This window comes from Perna viridis, chromosome 9 (assembly GCF_037379345.1).
Source record: "Perna viridis isolate PV_CMFRI_1.1 ecotype Kerala chromosome 9, ASM3737934v1, whole genome shotgun sequence".
In the NCBI taxonomy this organism is placed as follows: domain Eukaryota; kingdom Metazoa; phylum Mollusca; class Bivalvia; order Mytilida; family Mytilidae; genus Perna; species Perna viridis.
In genome coordinates this window covers 23,463,122-23,483,732 of record NC_142453.1, presented here as the reverse complement: position 1 = coordinate 23,483,732, position 20,611 = coordinate 23,463,122, and the positions used below count along the sequence as shown (strand labels likewise).

The 20,611-nt window shown below is 32.0% G+C and overlaps 1 protein-coding gene across 6 annotated transcripts; it reads right to left on the bottom strand.

The window, feature by feature from the left end:
* Window positions 1-3,563: 3,563 nt before the first annotated feature.
* LOC148607406 (required for meiotic nuclear division protein 1 homolog) lies at window positions 3,564-19,961 on the bottom strand. Of its 6 annotated transcripts, none has more exons than XM_088543776.1 (12): window positions 19,875-19,961; window positions 17,218-17,724; window positions 15,303-15,414; window positions 13,795-13,873; window positions 12,466-12,505; window positions 10,035-10,135; window positions 9,051-9,151; window positions 8,708-8,772; window positions 8,364-8,440; window positions 7,642-7,765; window positions 7,083-7,199; window positions 3,564-6,239 (listed from the first exon to the last, which is right to left on the bottom strand). In XM_088543776.1, the coding sequence occupies exons 2-12, from the start codon at window positions 17,656-17,658 to the stop codon at window positions 6,111-6,113; spliced, it is 1,386 nt and encodes a 461-aa protein (XP_088399902.1). In that variant the 5' UTR covers window positions 17,659-17,724; window positions 19,875-19,961; the 3' UTR covers window positions 3,564-6,110. The 6 variants fall into 6 exon arrangements, with proteins under 6 accessions (XP_088399902.1, XP_088399903.1, XP_088399904.1 ...); XM_088543777.1 differs by having other exon boundaries at window positions 19,782-19,958; XM_088543778.1 differs by lacking the exon at window positions 19,875-19,961 and adding an exon at window positions 18,506-18,526.
* Window positions 19,962-20,611: the final 650 nt, after the last annotated feature.

The following is a 20,611-nucleotide window of genomic DNA, read 5'->3' as shown; positions in this document are numbered from 1 at the left end:
TCCTGGATTCTTGAATTCAGTTTTTGACATTTCCAACAATACAAATAAGTGGAAAATATGTATTTCATCAGGAATTTAATTTTGCGGTTTGTCTCAACCACAAATTCCATGAAAATTGGAACCCCACGAATATAAGTATAAATAAATATATATATTCATAATGTAGTGAAAAAAAGGGGGAGGGTTCTGATCATGCAAAAGTAGTTTAACCCAGCCACATTTTTTATGCTTGTCCCTAGTCAGGAATTTCTGGCCTCTGTATTGTTTCGTTTTCCCTTTCAGTTTACTTTTATGTTACTGGAGTATATTGAGGCAACTATTTTGCTGTACCTGTTGAGGCCAGCTGCTGCCTGCACTGTTTATATATATCATAATGTAGTGAAGCTTGTCTGAGACAATTCATAGTTAACTTTTTGGTTCTCAGTCCCTCCTAGGTCTCTTTAGGATTTCTTATTACCAAATTTTATCAACATTTTAAAAGGGTGTCCATGGATCCAGGCAGTGGGTAGCACATGACAAATTTTGTTTTCAAATCATTTTCATTCATTTCAGGGAGAATAATCAAGGCAACCTATCGAAAGGCCATAATCCAGGGATTAAGACCAGACAGGAAAAACAGACACACACAACAAATAACATAAAATAACAAAAATAATATATACAAAAAAAAAAAAAGAAAAGTAAAACTAGCAACTCAGACTGTAATCTTGTAGAAACATGACCATTTATCTCAGTTAATACTCACTTTGAACCAAATGAAAGAGTAACCAAGGGAACCAAGATTCTAGTGGAAATCAAAAGAATGTACCTGTAATCCAGGGACAAAGACCAAACATGGAAAACAGAAACACACAACAAAGAACATAAAATAACCAAAATACAAAGCAACAAAAGTAAATAAGCAAATTGGACTCCAGTATAAACTGGCAGCATGGACCAGGTGTTCTGATAAGGTAAGCATCCCCTCCTTTTCTGGAAACATCCACCTAGCTGCTTGTAAAAAATCAAGTCTTAAGTAGACTAAAAAGGAAAGGAAAACTGACACGTTGAACATATCTGTTCCAGACGCCTAGCACGGTACAAAAAGTCTGCTTAGTTACGCCAAGCTCTGGCATAAGATATGAGTTGTGCAGGTGCTGAAGGGATGTTGCCACAGATGAAAGGAAAGTTGACAATATGGGATGAAAAGTCATTGCATCAGTCTTATAGTTTGGTCAATACTTTTCCTTTACCATCGATACAATCCTATCAGTTAAATGTACTTTACACAGTTCCTAAATGAAGCAGTCATCAGTGTATACAGATTTTAATAAGCATCAGTAAAACTAAAGAGCTATGAGCACAGCATTATATGACTGCAGTATGCTTCAAATTCTGTTCACTTGAGCAAGTTTTTGACAAAATTACAGTTCATTGTGGACACAATATAGCACAAAATTTGAAATTGAATACAAAAATTTCTTAATCACACAAGAAATAAAAAAAATGATTTTTGGAGGTAGTGATCTCATTCGAGATATCTGAAACCTGATTGGAATTTTAAAAGGAACCCAATAAAAACAAGAGCAGCGCTCCAGGTCCCCTGCCTTGCAACGAAAGTCAAATTTCATGGAACATTATCTCCTTACCCCATAAGCCTTGAACTGCCCAAGTTTAGTAAAATTCTATGAGGACGTTTAAAAATAACACTTCGTAAGCCAATCTTCGCCCAAAAATTATATTTTGTTAAGGCTGTGTGACCTTGACTTTTAACCTACTAGTCTCAAATTCAATAGGTGTCTTTCTTTCCCCATAAGCCTTCAATTGTGATGAAATTGATGAAATTCTATAAAGGCTTTCAAAAGTTACAGTCTGGAAACAAATTTCTAATGAAGGACAGAAAGCAAAATTCTATACTCCACCGCTTTCTTGAAAGGCGGGGGACAATAATTCAAAAATTGGACCAAAAATTAAAAAGTCCACTTCTTTAAAACTGTTAAAGACATCAGAAACCTGATTGAAAGGCAAGGATTTTCATAGCGAATCCAGCAAAATAAGCAATTTTTTAGGTGTTTTACCCTTACAACTCAAAAACCATTAAAGATATCTGAAACCTGATTGAAAGATGCTGGCAAGGACTTAAAAAAATTGATCAAAAATAAAAAGGTTGATTTTTTTGGGTGTGGCCCAATTTTTTACCCCTTTCATTCCAAAATGGTTAAAGATAAATCTGCCTAGTATTTTTTTTTAATAACTTAAAACATTGGCAACTAGATCATCAAAATCAGATTAACAATAAACTTTTCCTTTCAATCTTAATGATAGCAGAGTTTATCCAGTGATATTGTTGGACAAATGAGCCGTACATCAACTCTTTCTGTTAAGACAAAAATTATACTAAACAATTATCAAAATTCTCTATAAAGCATTTCTTGATTATTATAAGACACAGACAGACAGATAGTATACCACAATAAATTCTTCTACAGTCATATAGTAGCACATTACATTGTAAATATAACAGATGAGATTTTCAACTTCAACATACATGTATGTGCAGTCTAATATAAAATGCTATCATGTTGAAATGCCCATTTTAATATTCATAAACTGACAATGTTCCCCATCACCTGGTAATATGAACATGTTGTATATCATGTTGTACTTTTGGTTTAATCCTGGTTTGCATACATTTAATTACAGGTTTAAATAAACAAAGATTAAATTGTTGTTTTAATCATTATAGTCTGTTCTTTATTGGTCACCTTAATTGCACCTGTATTTTACCTGAAGAATTGTACCTAAAATCTTAAGATATTGTTATGAGATTATCAAAATAAACTTGATGATGTTTTAAATGAAATATTTCATTATTTAATATTTTATTTTAGTACATGTTGTTTCCCATTGGCAATAGAAAACAAATACGTGATAGCAGAACTTAATTATTGGAAAGATAAATATTTATCAGCGCATGTAGTTTTCCCGTTGAATTCTAAATTTTAAATTTCTAGAACACTTAACTGTTTCTCTGTTATACTTCAACATCTCTCTAACTAGGCCATTTCTTCTGTAAAAATATGAAACTGTTGAAAACAAATTAAAAAAAAAAGAAAAATAGGGCATGGAATGAGGCATTAAATGATACCCTTCAATGTTGTGTTGTATTTAATATACATGTATATAAGTTATTTACAAGGACAAAACCTGCACAGAAATGATAAAGAAGATAATGAGATATTCAAACTCAAAAATATTTTGCAATAAAGATCAGCTGATAAAAATTAAGTAAATTCCTTATTGAAATAACTTGGCCCTAAAAAATCTAAATATTACAGCCTATGATATTCTCAGTGTTGTAAGTTCCATTACTCTAGAAAAAAAAACTAAAACCATGAAAAACAAGGGGACAAAGATGCTTCCTCATTATTTTTTTCAATGCCTTACAATATATTTGAGTTGTGCTACAATATTATGACTACTAGACAGATGGATGGATGGTGGTACATTGCATACAATAATACATAAATAACAATGGGCCAAGGAAAAGATTTTTTGGTTGGATTTCAAGATTTAAGCAGAACAAAACTTCCTTGTTTTTTATTATATTCATTTAACTTTAACATTTCATACAGTTTATATCATATTATTCTAAACATTTATGTCTCCATTTATATATTACTTAACATAACACAGCAATAAAAGATAAAAAATCAATATCGTGTTACAATGTGTCCACAATACAGAGCAGAGTATTTCCTTTTGTATATAGTTCTCATACTTCATACACTCTTCAAGCTACAATACCTGGCATCAATTATTGATCTGTACACAATCATTAATTTCACTAGACAGCTTGACAGGGGTGACTACCTCTGTTCAATGCTGTAAGCCAAATTCAGGTGAACAAACAAGTGTGTTGCAGAATACATGTAATAGGACAATTTATTGGAAAGAGTATAACACTAAAAACTGATCACAAATGCTAAAGAAAGCTCAGAAACAAAGACTCTTCAAATGTTCTTGGCACAAGTAATTGTATTTTGGTCATTCTTGATAACCAATAGAATATCTAATGATTTTCTCCATGATTTATTGGTGTTTTCAACATAAGATTTTAATTTTGTGATTGGGGAATCGATAATCATCTTGCAACATTTTGCCAGAGAAAGTCTGAGGGTAAAGTTACAGAATTTATTGCATATGAAATTATCAAAAATTGTTACACAGGGAGCATTCAATAAATATCTGTTATCTATAATAATAAGTCCAAGTTATAGAATATCATTTGGATGTGAACTTTGGTGGCTTCACCTACGCATCGTGCAAAATTCAAAATAATGTGATTAATTTGAAAAAAGATAAAATTTTTATCTGGGATGGAAGTTAGCTTGAAGCATTTTATTTAAAAATTGGATGATATTTTTCTTTTTCAAATAAAGCCTTCTACATACACTATTATTTGAGATGAAAGTTCCCATAGAAAGTGTTTGCAAAATGAATTATCTCCCTTTAAATGTAACAATAATGTGTTTCATTTTTTTCCTGTCACTTAAAGCCAGATTATTCAAAACCATTATTATATTTTAATTTCATATGCATTTAAAGCAACACTAACCTAATAATATGTGATCTTTCTTCACATATATGACTCCCTGCATAAATCTTAGGTGGGCAGAAAAATTCTCAGGTGATAATTCAAAAATCATGCAGTGTCGGACACACTCACCTCAATGAACCAAAACCCAAGAACATAGTTAAGGTACACTTGTGGAATGTCTAGTAAGAGTTTTTTTTTAAACTTTCGGTGAGAACATAAGATTTTTCTATAAAGTTTCAAACTAAAACTTTCAATCAAAAATGTTATACAATGTAGTAAATAAACTGTATGAAAATTTCGTACAAATTAGTTACAGCCAGTAAAATAGTTAACTTCAGGTAATTGAGTTGGTATTCCCTTGGTTGAATAACCTTTACTTTATGAATTGTTTTAGGTAGTTACCTAGACAAGTAACAAGATGATTTAAACTTTCTATAATTTCATATGTAATTTCATCTATGTCTAAGAGAAAATTTGAACCCCTTGTCAATGGTCCAGTTACAACTATTTGTGAAGTTCAAACATGTACGGTAGTTGACATTTTTTATTATCAATGAAATCTAATTCCTTAAAGTTAACAATAATACTTGCTGTACCATCTAAACTGAATATTATTATATGTGTAAATACTTCCTTTCATTTATTTTACTTTCTATACATACATGTGTATATCTCTTAGACTACTATGGAATATTTGAACAGATGCACAGACCAATAACCTGCATATATTGAATAAGGCTTGTAAGTCTCGTAAATTTACCAGAATGGGTCCCCAACACCTAACTCCCATTAAAAAGTATAGGGTGGTTGTTCATAGAGTAAAGATTACAGTCTTGTAATAAAAACCAATTAAGTTTAAATACAATCAGCAATGATTTTACAAGGTCAACAAACAAAGCAGAAATATACAAAACAGAAGTAAATATGCAGTAAAAAAGGGAATTTTTACGTTAAAATCTGGATTTCAAAAAGGCAGAATTCCACTAAAAAGCAAACAAAATAACAGAGGCTCCCAAGAGCCTGAACCGCTCACCTGGTTCAAGTTTGGAATTTCAAGGGCAATAACTCTAACGAGAAATTTTTCAACAGTTTTGACTCCATTTCATCAATTGGAGACTTTTGTAAGCCTTTTATAATAAAGATCATTTCAGGAATTGAAAGATATTGGCTAAACCTAACGAATTTGGAGATATATGCAAATATCTGCTGTCTGACACCTATGTTCTATTTTTAGTAACAACAGCCATGTTTCTTAACAGATCAAAAATCCAATTGTAATTGTCTTCGTCATGCCTGTACAATATTATAAATAATGCTTAGCTATTGTTACACTATCAAAAGTTTTGTAATAATTCAAAATAGAAAATTATTGTAACTATACATCATATTGATGCACCAAGCAAAAGTAAACAAAATACAAACCAACCTTTGGTTTTAAATGCCTTCAACATCAGCAAATCTGGATAAAAATAAATCGAGAACAAAACTTACAACCCCCATTAGACTACAGATCAAAATCATGTTAATAATGCTATCTATTAAGATCCTTTGTACTAAAATGGGTGCAATCTAACATCTGTTTCTTGCTAGTTGGTAGTTCTGATGCCTCTTCATCATTTGAAGTTTTTCTCTCTAAGTAATAAATGGATTCAAATCCAACCTGAAAGGAAAATAAACTAGTTGCAAACAAGTCGTTCAATGGGAATGACTCACAACCTACTATGTGGTATTATACATCGTCATTACCTTTAACCTAACTCCCATTATCAGTACCAGTATGCCAAATTTGGTATGTCAGAAATGTCTCCAAAACTAGTTGTCAGTTAATCATGTAGAAGAAAGCATAAAATATCTTATCAAGCATCAACAAACAGAAATTGTTCCTTTGGCATAATAATCTTCATATAAATGCTACAAAATTTTTCAAGTGTTTAGGATTGTCCTACACTCTAACTCAAGTCTTAGCATTGGAATCAGACCATTAATGAACAAAATATAGAATCTACAACAACACTGAGTTAATCATGAAATTTCTTGAGCTAAGAGAAATTTCATAATCAACAAGTTAAAGTTGTAGATGCTGTTTCTTTCAACTTTTTTTTTGAAAACGATCCTCTTCAAATTCTATGAAAATAAATTTAAGGCATCATGATTGTTATTATCAATAATAAATGTAAGTTAAAAAAAACAGTTACAAAACATTTATTAAACTACATCCCTTTGTATTTCGACCAATCAGCATCTGAGAACTTGAATCTCTCTAGAGATGAGAATAATTTTTCCCACGTCAGTCAGAAGGTATGAAAATCAATTAAAAATTAGAAAAACAGAAAAAAATAAATAGAAGATGCAAGACTATCCTATAAGCAAAGAAAACTAAGATCTGATTCTTTAAAGGGAAGATAATTTAAGTTCTTGAATGCTCAAACTAAGCAGAACTAGTGGGTTTCTTTTGTCAGACTGTTCATGGTTTTTTAGTATTACTACTTTACAGTAGAAGTACCTCAATCATAATCAAAATTATGATCATCCATTCCAGCCTCTCTGTGCTACGATCAGTAGCTTTCTTGTCTACAACTTCAATTATCTGATCACAGTAGTTCAATTTCTCATTCATCACCTAAAAAAGTAAAGCTTGTAAGGACCATATAATACTTCTAAGGACCACCATTATGCTTCCACAAAAAAAAATTGTAGCATGTGTTGCCATATGTTTTATAAGTATATGTTTATTTATGCACATGTGGAAAGCATATGATGATTTACAAATGATGGACATATGATAAACATATGATTCTTATGTATTCACAAGCTTGCTCAGATATGATTAACATACATACTTGGACAACATAGGACTATCAAAGGAAAATCATGCAATTATCATTTGTAAACAAATGTTAATCATACCACACTCAATTAAAATGATAATCATAAAATGCATTTCATAATATTCTCATGTGTAAACTGGAACAAATGTTAATCATACCACACTCAATTTTAATGATAATCATATAATGCACTTCAAAATATTCTCATGTGTAACACATATGTCTAGACTGTACCTTTGTCCTTCTTCCTATGTTCAAATGATTATACAATTTTTTATACAGTGTCTCTAATATTTGGTCTCTGTCCCAATAAAAGTCAGGTGTGTCCAGTAGTTCTGAATCCAAGTTCATCTGGAATCTTAAAAAAAATATAATGCATACAAATTCAGAACTCATTTTAAAATTTCTAAAAGGCCAAAATGTAAAGTAAAAATACAAGAGGAATTGTAGCAAGTAAAATGTATAAAACTTGAAATGGCAAACTTTATTCTTCTTGGTTTCATAAGTACCCAATTGGTGGTGAAATGCTTAAGTGATACTTGCATATCTATTTTTTTGCATACTAGAACAAGCTAAATATAGCTTTTCTTTTAGGTATATTTAGAAGTGAGGAGAAAGTTATTTAAATCAATACTTTGCTGGAGAAGAATAAGTGTCCACAAATAAATGTTTACCAAAATAACTTGGTATACGAGATGCAACTGAAAGTACTCATGGAAAATTTAATAATTGCAAACAAGGATATAAGAAAAAAGATACCACAAATTAAGGCATGATTTTAATCTTCCTGAAAATCTAACCAATCTATCTCAAATTCTAACCCAACAGCATTTCAGTTGAATGGACTTGAAAATCCCAATTAAAAGTGTTATAAAGCAATGGAATTATGATATTTGGCAAAATGCATAGATATTTTAAAAAAGATGACCATCTATATGTATCAATTTTACACATACCTTAATTCAAATATTTCTCCATGCTTTTTCAGAATTTCTCTTCGTCTAAATGGTATCCTCATTCCAGTTTTTAAGACCTGAATGAAAGGAAAGTTTTTATCAGTACATTATGTATGCAAGAGTTATACATGTGCTGTAATATTGCAGTAAAATTAAAATGAAACATTTTAGTCCTTTGCAACACTCAAAACATATTTTAAAAAAAAAAAACCTTTATAGATATATGTAATAATGTACCAAAACCATATACATGTATTTTAAAATCAATTTCTATTTATGCACTTAAGAACATGGAATATTTTCTTACGACTAATCCTATATCATTTTACTACCTAAATACTTACCTTTTTGATTGGTTCAATCGACTCAATCAACTGTTCTAATGAAGCTTCCCAAACTCCAAGCTTGACTGTAACAATACAGAAAAATTTATATAAAATTCAAGTAAATACAAGACATTTGGAATTTTGTGTAGAGAATGTAAAAAATACATGTGTAAGAAATGTTACTGCACAATAAACTCTTTTTTAAAGTGTGGTTATCAACCTCCTTTAAAAAGCTTTACCCCCCTTCATAGAAAAAGAAAGTTTGTGGACATGGGTTATAAAAACATTTTCCAATCCAAACACAAAATTTTATATTGATGAATTCACAGTTTTTTTCATGACACAATAGATTCTTACATACCTGATTGTGATAGTGCATTTGAGAAGACATATTTGTGCTGATTAATTTTCCCTTTCCCATGCTGAATATACAGTACATCTCCTATCATATCTGGTGCTTCCCTAATAAACAATACAGTTACTAAGTACGTATGTTTAGAAGTTTTTGTGTATTCAGTAGCAGTTTTTAAAAAAATCAGACAGGAGGGGATTCATGCATGTTGAAAACCCACCAAATTGCTTTCATTTCTAATAATAAATTTAGAAACAGTTATAGACCACATTAACAAACTTTATGCCTTTCTGACATAAAAACAATATTTAGATTGTGAATAAAATTGGAAATTTGCAGAGTTGTCATTCTTGGTTTGGTCGATTTAAATGGTAGATAAATGTATGGTTTCCTCCAAAATACAGATATGTATAAAGAAATGACTATCATTACATAACAATATACATGTAGCATATATAGAGCAAAAAAAGCATCATGAATCACTTCTATGACTCAGAGTGCCTGAATTTCATATGGACTAGTACTTAAGGAGGTAGACCTAGGGTAAGGGACATAACTCTTGAAATCAGTGATATGTTTGTATCATATTCAATTTCAAGTCCAACAAGGTTTTATTTGAAACAGAATGAAATCAATCCTTGTAACTTTGATGCTTACATAAGATTGATATAATATGCAGAATACAAACAGTCTTATGATTTACATGAGTTATGTCCCTTACCCTAGGTCTACCTCCTTCAAAAGAATAATTTACAAAGAACAGATCCATGAAAGAATCAGGCAGGTTTGGTCCAAATAGTACCAGCAAGAAGGATATGCCAGGAACATATATCTGAGGAATTTTCTATTGCAGCAATACATTTGATGTGCCAAACCAAAACTCTCATATACATTTTGGTGCAGACCTTTTTTTAAGTCAAATAAAATCAGAATTTAAAGGGTTTTGTGTTCTGTTTAAATTCAGACTAGTGCTTATAATTAACCACATCTTACTCAGTAAATGTAAATTCCATCCATTCCATCTCATCTTTAATCAGCTCCATTGGGAGTGGCTCTTCTAAATGTTTCCTCAAGAACTGTAGCATATCTATCATCTGTTAAACATGACAAACAGATACATTTCCGGCAAAATAAAACTTTAAAGTAATAACAAAAATTGTTTTTCAGCAACAAAATAACAAGGCACTATTTGAATTTGGAATTATTTTGGATTGAGGAAAATAAGCTATTTTTTTTTTATAATTTACCCCACTAAGGGGGTTTATGATCATGCTGTCCCTTAGCGGTGTTAGAAAGTTTTCCTTGTCTTTCATCGTCCAACTTACATTACCCTTTTGCCTTCCAAAATGACTAACCCCCTTAGTAAGGGTTATTTTAACAAATGATTTCTCTGGTCATTTTCTAAATTTCAAAATAAATCCAAATTCAAATAATATCTTGTTACCACAAAATTTCCCTACATACTTAATACGAAGTTGCACATATTGCTGTGTTGGGTATAAAAGTACAAATGTAGTATGGAAAACTGGAAAAGTCTCACAAAACAGAAATTAGATATCTGCAGCACACAGCAACCAAAATAACTTACTACATATACCCGATTTCTATACAGCTACACCGCCAAATGTGCTGCATATGATAATCATATAATGCTCGATTCATATGCTAATCATATGTTTTTTTGTTGTTTGTTGGGGTTTAACGTCCGAGCAGCAATATTTCAGCTATATTCAGACGATGAACATGAAATTGATGATAAAATGAACATGAAATGATGATGAAATGAAAAAGGGATGGGACACAAGAACAATGGGTCGACTAATTTTGATTGCCACTGGAAATAGGGAGAGGTGGGTAGGGTCGGGCAATTTAGCCTCCTGTGGCGGAGCCCTATGGTTCCTACTCCGAGAGAATACCACAGTAGGGTTCTTTAACGTGCGAGGAACGTGGCATCTTTCCCAACACAGTGCACCACTATGGTTTTTCGGTCAGGTTTTCCGTATTATAGCCTGACAACCCCAACATGTAACATGCCAGGGGTACCACATTTCACCACCTGGGGCACACATCCCAGTTGCTCTGTGGGCACAGCGCCCTAGCCCGCGGCTAGGGTTCTGAGCACTATTTAGTCGCCTTTTACGATAAGCTTAGCGCTGCTGCAGGCCTATTCTTTTAACACCCGGACCTGCATGGGGAGCTAATCATATGGTAATCATATGACAATCATATGATATTGAACATATGATAGCCATATGATTATCATATGATTATCATATGGTAATTTTGGCTTAAAAACATATGACAATCATATGTTTGTGAAAAACATATGATTATCATATGATAATCATGCAATAATCATAAATATACCAAAACATATGATAATCATATGCTGCTTGATTTATATGATAATCATATGATGCAAACCATATGATTCTCATGTGTGGCACATTTGCCTGTGTACATAGCACATTTCAAATCAATCTGTCCAGTGGCAGTCGATATTAGTGTTTCATATAGTAAAAAATGGCAAATGCAAAAAAACAGAAGTTAATATTGGTCAGGAACTAAAATTGCTTGTTACAATGTATTCCCATCTATATAAAGCAACATATCATATTTGAAATCAAACAATCCATTTGAAATAATTGAAATGATATTCTGACAGACACAATGATGGACAGACAAGATGATGAAGTCCATGGACTGATTCATGCAACTATTTGACTGATCTATAACCGATACTAGAATGATCACTGGCGGATCAAAACAGATAACCAGTGACTGATCTGATCACAGTTTTGCACAGATCACTTTAGTAGGGGAACAAGGACCATTGGCCCTAAAAATGCAAAATAATCCCAAATGATAAGGAGGCAGTGCCAATGACCCACTTTTTTGTTTAAAAATAATGCGTTAATCATATTATTGGCACAATGTAATATTTTATATCACCCACTTGATGTCACAAGAATGGGTCATTGACTCAATAATGAGGAAATTCAAGAGATATCTCTGTTTTGTCATGTAAAATAACAGATGATCAGTATAAATGAGTTTCAGAATTTCCATTGGAAAGAATCCAATAAAGCGAAATATTAAATTTACTTCGAATTAAAAATATAAATTCAACATTTTGTATTTTATTAAAAAATACCATAATGAAAAGTAATCAAATTGATGTCTACATTAATATCATTCAGTAAATATCAGTGACTGATCGGAAACTAATCATTGATCGATAATAGATTGCAATTATAGTTACATGAATTGGTTCAGGTACTGTACAATATAAATTTTGAACCTCCCACTCGATCATTGTGGGTATGAAATAAAAATACTTTTATCAAACATATGAACACTACAACCTTGTCATCTTTAGCTGCTTATCCATATTTTGTTACTGATTTAAAAAAAAAATTCCTACCTCCATATCAGGAACATTCCAGCAGACCACAGATCCTTCCCTTCAAAGAAACACAGATTGATTGATTGATGATTTGATTAATGTTTAACACAATATGGCAGATATCATGCATTCAGAACAACATTTGATAAATCATGTTGTTCCTACTTTTTTTATTCTCAAAACACTGAACTGAGTCGGATTTTAGTCTGAGCCCCATATTAGTCTAAAACAGTGAACTGTGCCTCATTTTTAATGTGCTAGTTCACAGAAACAACTACTTGCAGGTAAGCACGTCACCAAACTTGGACACATTATCCTGACTGTAAGTCCTTACTTTATCTCCAAGGAAAGTTTAAAACTGTTTATACAGTACCTGAACTGATCCATGCAACAAAAATTGCGATCGGTCATCGATCACCGATCAGTTTCCTGGCACGGTCATCAATCTGTCAAACCAATCCATTCAACTGGTGATCACATCACTTGACCACAAAGCATTCAATGCATTTTACGGTTTTTGTTGTTCTCTTTGTCAATTTTACACATATTTATATAATGTAATATATTTAAACATCAATTTATACTATTATTTTACATTGCTTTTATTAAAAATAGATCCAACGTCATTTTACATAACAAAACTGCGATCAGATTGGTCATTGGTCATCAATCCTTCAGCGATCAGTCAGTCAACGGTCATCGATCCGTCAAATAGTTGCGCGGATCAGTTCAAGAACTGTAGTTAATTACAAAGTACTTTCATTTGTGGTTTTTTATTTTGTATTTTTGTCTTTCCTAGGTCTTCTGTACCGAACATTTGTGACTCTATGTAAATTATAATTACATCCCCTGGATTACCAACAGTAACTGATAATAGGAAATCAAGAACTAGGCACACTGTAAGCAAGCATACAAAAAGAATGCTGATTCCCCTACCAATGGATTAAATAAAAATTTTTAAAAAAAACCATAAAGTGGGATAATCTATTTATAGTCCTCATACAATAAATTCATTTCTCCATGCAAATCTAAATATGGTGCCCAAATTTCTAACAAAATTTATCAAAATCCCTTAAGCATTTTAGTAGAAGTTGCACTTACAAGAAATGTGGACAGTAAGGGTGATTCCAGTATGGGTATAATAATGTACATGTATTATATTAGTAAATATTCAAACTAAAAAGACACTAACGTTGCAAAGCTCAACAATCAAATTTGTTTAGAGATATCTTTTTTTCAGTATTTTACTTGGGCAGTCTTAAGTTTTTCTTGAAATGTGTCCGTAAAAACAAAATATGTTATGGACTGGTATTTGAGAAGAAAATCACATATAATATGGCATCATACCTAAATATGAAAAATTCTTTTGTCAGTTGGATATCACCCAGCTTATACTTAGCTTTCAAGTGTAACAAATCCTCCATATCTACAAAAAACAAAATGACAACAATTTATTTCATTCCATGCTGCATTATTTGAGATGTTTATGTTTCCCGCACACATGATACCCAAATGCTTGCTAAACACTCACCCAATAAATGAATGCTTCTATCCTGCATTTAAACGAATGCTCCTAGCGTGCATTTAAACACACAAAAGATGAACACCCACTGTTTGTGTTTAAACGCACGATACATGAACGATGAAAAATTATATTAACAAATAATGAAGAAAGGAAAAATAGAAAATATATAAATTAATAATAGCAAAAAATTAAAAAAAACAACAGTTGAATCAAGAAAATAACTGAAGTACAAAAATAAACGAACACTTCTATCATGCAATTAAACAAATGCTTGTATCATGGGTTTAAACATACACTCCTATCGTGCATTTAAACAAACGCTTGTATTGTGCATTTCAATGATCGCTCCTAGCATGTGTTTAAACGAATGCAAAACAATGAGTAAACACATGATGAACGATGCACAAATGCTAAAATGTGAAACGTAAACATTGAAAGGAGTGTAGGTAAATCGTTATTAAAAAAAAAGAAATGTAATATATGCACATAGGAACCAGTGTTTTATTATAGTTTCAAATGAATGCCACCCTATCATCAAAGAGAATACGTTTTAAAATTTAACAGCACACAAAGAGATATCTTAATCTGAAATTGTTTTTCCTCTTCCTTATTCAACATTGACAATGTGATTAGGCCAAGGAAATAATGTCTTTTTAGGTTACATTGGATGAAAAAAATAGGTTAGTTAGGTAGGTAAAATCTATTATTTTTTCTAATTACTCATATAGTGGGTACATGTACATACTTATGGGAGGATTTCTTGACTATAGTAGAGCTCAACTAAATAAATGATAGTTTACTGGCATTCCATTAAAAAAAAGCACCAATAAAATGGGTAGGTAGAGTAACCTTAAACAGACATATATTTTTTCTTGGTCTTACAGTAAATAAAATGTTACTTTTTAGTTTCTATCAATAGAAACATAATTGTTTTTTGTAGTTGAAACTTCCTCATCCAAAATTAGACAATGAAAGTAATTTAAGAATTGACAGCGTAAGGTAAACATGAGCTGTGCTCAAAATCCTACACCTAACTTCTAGGAATACAAAATTTTTATACCTGGTAGTTATATTGACCTTAATCTTTGATCTAAGGCCCTTGCCCTCACCCTTGAGGTCAGTAGATGTGAGTTTTCATGTTTAACAAATATCAAAAGGCAACCCAAAGGAAAGAGGAACAAATCTATTGAAGAAGGAAGGCATTAAGGAGGGTCTGAAAACAAAATTTGTACAGCCTTATGCAAATTTTGACAATGGTAGAACTATAGTGTAAAATATTTAACGCTTTTTGTGTTTATATTCATCCTTCTGTCTAGCTACGTCAATATACCATCTAACTGATCAGATATAACATAAAGTCCTTGTCTGTTGATGACTTTCTCTAAACTTTCAAAATCAATTTCATGGTCTGTTAAAGGATAGGCGACAACCTTCATGAATCCCTGAGAAAATAGCGAAATGTGTAAATAAAAATGTACATAAACATACAAGTAAAACTGCATTGTAGGTTATTTAAGTACTAGTCCAAATAAAATTCAGACATTGCCAGTAGGAAGTGATCCATGATGAAGAAAAACCCACCAGAAAAAAACGGTGCTTTTTCAGTCTACATCTATGCGATACTTTTACATAACAACAATCTTTTCTGCAGTCAGATCTGCACTTTTAGTAAAATCATACTTCATCTCCCACTGAAATCAACCAAATTTCATGTACATCTATATAATTTTTATCTCAAAAAGGCGACAACCAAATGAAAAACTAAGACTGGTTATGTAATCAGCAACTATTTCTGAACAAGAAATAAGACTGGTTTTGGTGGATTTTTGACATGCATGAATCACTTCTGTCTGATTTTTAGAAAGACTGCTACTAAACTATGCATTCAATGAATCACTCTGCATCTGGTTTCACTTTCGTAGGGGACTTGGTGCCATAGTTCCCTTCTAGTTTTTCAATGGTTTTTGCATTTTAGTAAAAGGGGGCCAAAGACCCTTTAAACTGACCATTCAGACAATTGTAATGCAATAATAGCCCATGAAATTTTCTAAATGGCCTTTTTCCCTATGATCCAAGGGGCATATGTTCCATTTCGTTTTCTTTTCAAGGAGTCCCCTGATACATTTTGTACTAGTACAAGTACATTGTCCATAGAATTAATGCACATTTAACAATTAAATAATTTAACATCTTAAAATTTTATTTAAGGGATCTCTCAAATATGAAAATCAAAACCTTTGAATTCATAGTACCGTTAAGTGTAAGTGTTTGTAAGAATCAGGCAAACTGGAAAAATATGAAACATGCATGTCAAAACCCCACTGATCTGACAATATGATTTCACTCAAGGATGCTTTCTTCATTTGAAAAGACCATTATTTGATCTCTGCATCACTGGATTCACTCAGAAATTTTTCAATAGAATCCTAGAAAAATGAGGTTTTTAACAGTGTAATCTGCCCTTGAAATGTTCATTTTTGGTGCATTTCAATGAAATCGTAACTCAATGGTCCAGCGTGATATTAAAAATCTTGTCTGTTTTCCTTGGTTCTGATAGTGCAAATAGTCAAACTACACTACCAAAATGATAGATTTTTTCATACCATGTTTCACTGACTGCATGATTCTTACATGGACTGACACTTAAAATCAATTAACAGAAAACAAACTTATTTAAGAAAGAAATGTAAAGTAAATTATTGTATACCTGCCTATGTATATAATTTTGGTATGTTTGATATCTAGATGTAGTCAAATAGCACAATACAATTAAGAAATGGATTTTATGAAATGTTTTTTACTACACGTAGGTATATTTAGCAAGTACCAAAAATGTTCACTTGCTTAATCTACGTTTCTTGTGCTATTTCTAAACTGAACTTATAATACATGTCCATATAGAATTCCACAAGCAATTTTAGCAAGGGAAAAATTATTTCACTAGCAAAAACTGAATTTTAACTTGCATTTAGCAAATATTTCTCCTTAAATAATACATGTAATTATCTGAGTACATAAGTACACATACATGTACATGCATAATACATAAAACAATGTTCTTAGTTCAAATACATACATGTATACATGTAGATATTAAATTAAAAAAATCACTGCAATTATTTTTAAATACATGTACATTTTATGTACACAATACACACATTGAATAATATACATGTACATGTGTAAATTTGTACCTACATGTAAAATGCAAATTAATCAAACTTGGAATTGTAACAGTATGTCACCTCTTTTTCAGTAACTGTCTTTCTCTTCTTTGGTCTCTTTGCTGCTAATGGCATTAAAGGGTTAGGTAATGAGTCTTTCTTTAACTTCTTGATTGTTATGCTTCTAACAGTTCCACTAGAATAGGCATTACTATATGTTCTATTAGGCGTCCTGTTAACATATTGTAGAGCATGTATATTCCTTTGCTGTTGTTCAAAATTTGAGTGCCTTAACCTTTTTGCACTACACATAGCACATGATGCAGATGTCAATCTATTTCCAAGCTTTTCTGATAATGTCAAATAGTGTCCAACATTTGGGTTTATGGACTTAACTGACTGCTTATTTTGAAAACCAAGTAAGCTGCTAAGTTTAAATGCATAAATAAAGTATGGAAGTCTTTGAGCATGCCATGGTAGAAATCTGAAAGACTTTGAAGCTCTGGATGCCGCAACTGACATTTTACAATTAGCAATTAGAAAACAGGATGGCTGAACTCCTTAATTTACCAGCATAATGTAGATAACCTGTAAGAATACAAGAATACAATTTTATCAGCCAATCAAGGCCTACATGGGGCAAGTAAGCATAATCCTTGAATATTAGAACAAATAGTACAGCATTCATCAATTTAATTTTTTATAAAGTTTTTGATATGCACGCTTCTGATTTTCCCATTTTGCCTGATTCTTACAACAATTTACACTTTAACAGAGTGTTAGTCACGAAAGTCAATAGCATTAAAATTGATTTTCTGAGAGGTAAAAACAAGTATCTGTGAATATAAGTTGGTTGACACAGGTAAAACAGTGCAACATTTGTTTTTCATATGTTTTGAAAACACCTGAAAAACATACAATGTAAGTTTATGATTAACAAAGTAGTTCTGACATGAAAAACAATTAAATAAAAGGCACATGATAATCATGTTTTCAGTAGAATTTTACGTATGAAAAGAGTATTGTTTTCATATTATTTTTGAAAACATGCATGTATGATTTCATGTGTTTTTGAAAGCACAAAAACATATTTTTACTCTACTGGTCTGTGACATATGTTTCCATATGTTTTAAAACATATATGAAAACATATGGTGTAATTTATCCAGTGTAATTCAGTACTTTGTTTGCTACATGTATCTTATCACATCCAAACTATGGCATGCACAAGCATGATTAAACAGTTGAAATAAGTTTAAGCTTTTGTTTAACAGACAGAAGATGCACACTCACACTTGTGGACACCATTGAAAAAAAATCATTCCTGAATTGTCCAGCAATCGAAAGATTAATAACATTACTTACATACCTTTTCTGATGTCAGAAGGTCACTTTGAGACAATTCTGGAGGCAAACAAAGCAAAGTAGCCAGTGTGAATTCATGTGTAGAGGACCAGTTGATAGATGTGATAATGCAAAATGAATTAGTGTAAATGTGTACTTATGAGTGTTTTCAAAGCTAGACTGTTTATTAATCAAAAGAATGTCTAGTACACTACTGTCAAATTTTAATTTCTCTACTATCCACAGTTGAGATATTGTGAGTCGAGTAACATTGCCTCAACTCTCCACATCAAAGTAACCATTTCAAAACCTGTCTGTAGTTTACTTCTCCCATCTTTATACCAAGATACATTTAATTGGTTCTGACTGTTTCATTATATTTCAGTAATGGACAGAAAAAAGTATTGAAAAGTATTGATATGGAGCAATTTTATCTCAGTTTTTAGTTTGGTGGAGTCACAGTGGACATAGATTGACACCACTGTGAAGAATGTAGAAATTGAAATTTTGGTTGATGGTTGTTTTAGAACAAAGTACTCTAAGTGGTAATAGTTTTACAATTTTAGCCTATGACTTTTGAATTCCTACTGTTCAATTTCAACCTGACAGGAAATGAATAAATACTCCCTCAAGCTTCTCATAAATGAAAGTGCACACAGGAATTTAAAAAACCATGACTAGACTGCACAGTTACACAAGAACTTTAAAGACCATAAGACTATACTGGGATTTTTAAAAGGCAGTGGCTGCTCATCCACACATCTGTGGACGGGGAGTCTCTTCAGCCTAATCGTCTACACATCTGGGTTGCATCAATTGCATATGGAATTGTGACGGAAACGCCTGATTTGTTACAGAAATATTGTTGAATTTAACCGCTAATGTATGACTATTAATGATTTTGCAAACTGTGATCACATTTAATAAACTGGACAGTTTTCTATTCATGTTTTATACTAGTTGGCCTTGAAAATAGACTGATTTTGTGTTGGTCATACACAGAACAAGTCAAAGAAGTTATGATGTCTGGTGTTGAAGTCAATTTACCAGATGCAATACAATGTATATTCATGCCAATCATGGACAAAAATGTAAATATCCCTGTGCTAAAAAGAACTTCAGTGTTGACGCATCAGATGTTTTTAAAATTTTAGTTTCTACAAAGAAGGACCAGCGTGATGACTGGACATGTTTCACAGGTAAGGAGAAATTGCCTGACCAAGATTCACTAGCTTGTGGACGAGCAGCCACTGCCTTTTTTTTTAAAAAGTTTACAAGTGTTTAGGGATTTTAATAATTACATGTAAGGGAAACAGGCAAACGCTATTTGGTTTCAAAAGTGACATGGTTTTTAATTTTGCTTTTCTGACGTATGACTTAGCTTCGTCCCTCACCAGTTATACTTGCATCATGATGAAATGTCGTAATCCATTTGGGGTGTTCTTGCAAAAGGGTAAAATATATGCAGGGGATATGACATGTATAAAAAGGTGGTACTTCACGTTGTGGTAAGTCGTCCCACAACATGAATGTCCCACATGATAATTGCAAGATATGGAATGATGACAGGATTGATGATTGTCATCAAACATATACCGAAACAGTATACGACATCTTTAAATTTGGCGGGGAAATTAAATTAAAGATAACAATCGGAACAGTCTGAGGATGCAGGGTGTTTTCGCTGTGTAGATATGGACTCACTGTGTATGGACTACTCCAGCAATGCTTGATGATATTCTGGCAAGCTATTTTCTGACTTGGCGTCATCCTAACTGTTGGGTATACGTATATTATTTATCTGGTTGTAGGAGCATGTGTAGAAGAGCAAAAATCACCAAATGCTAGTTTCCAAAAGAAATTCACGGGTGAATACTAGAACCATCTACTCCTTATTGATTGAGGCATTTTGAGATTCCGTTCTTCCATAGAATTGCCCCAAGTAAAAAAAATGATTGCCACTCAGCCTCTTGAATCCTTTTCAAAAATATGCCTGCCAATAAAAATACCTTCGGACACTGAACCCCAAAAGAATAAAGCCAACTTTTAGCATTGCTGTCTAAGAACAGGTTACCCTTTCGATTACTCCTACAACGTAAGAGGTCGAAATTCCGTACCATGTCATAAAATA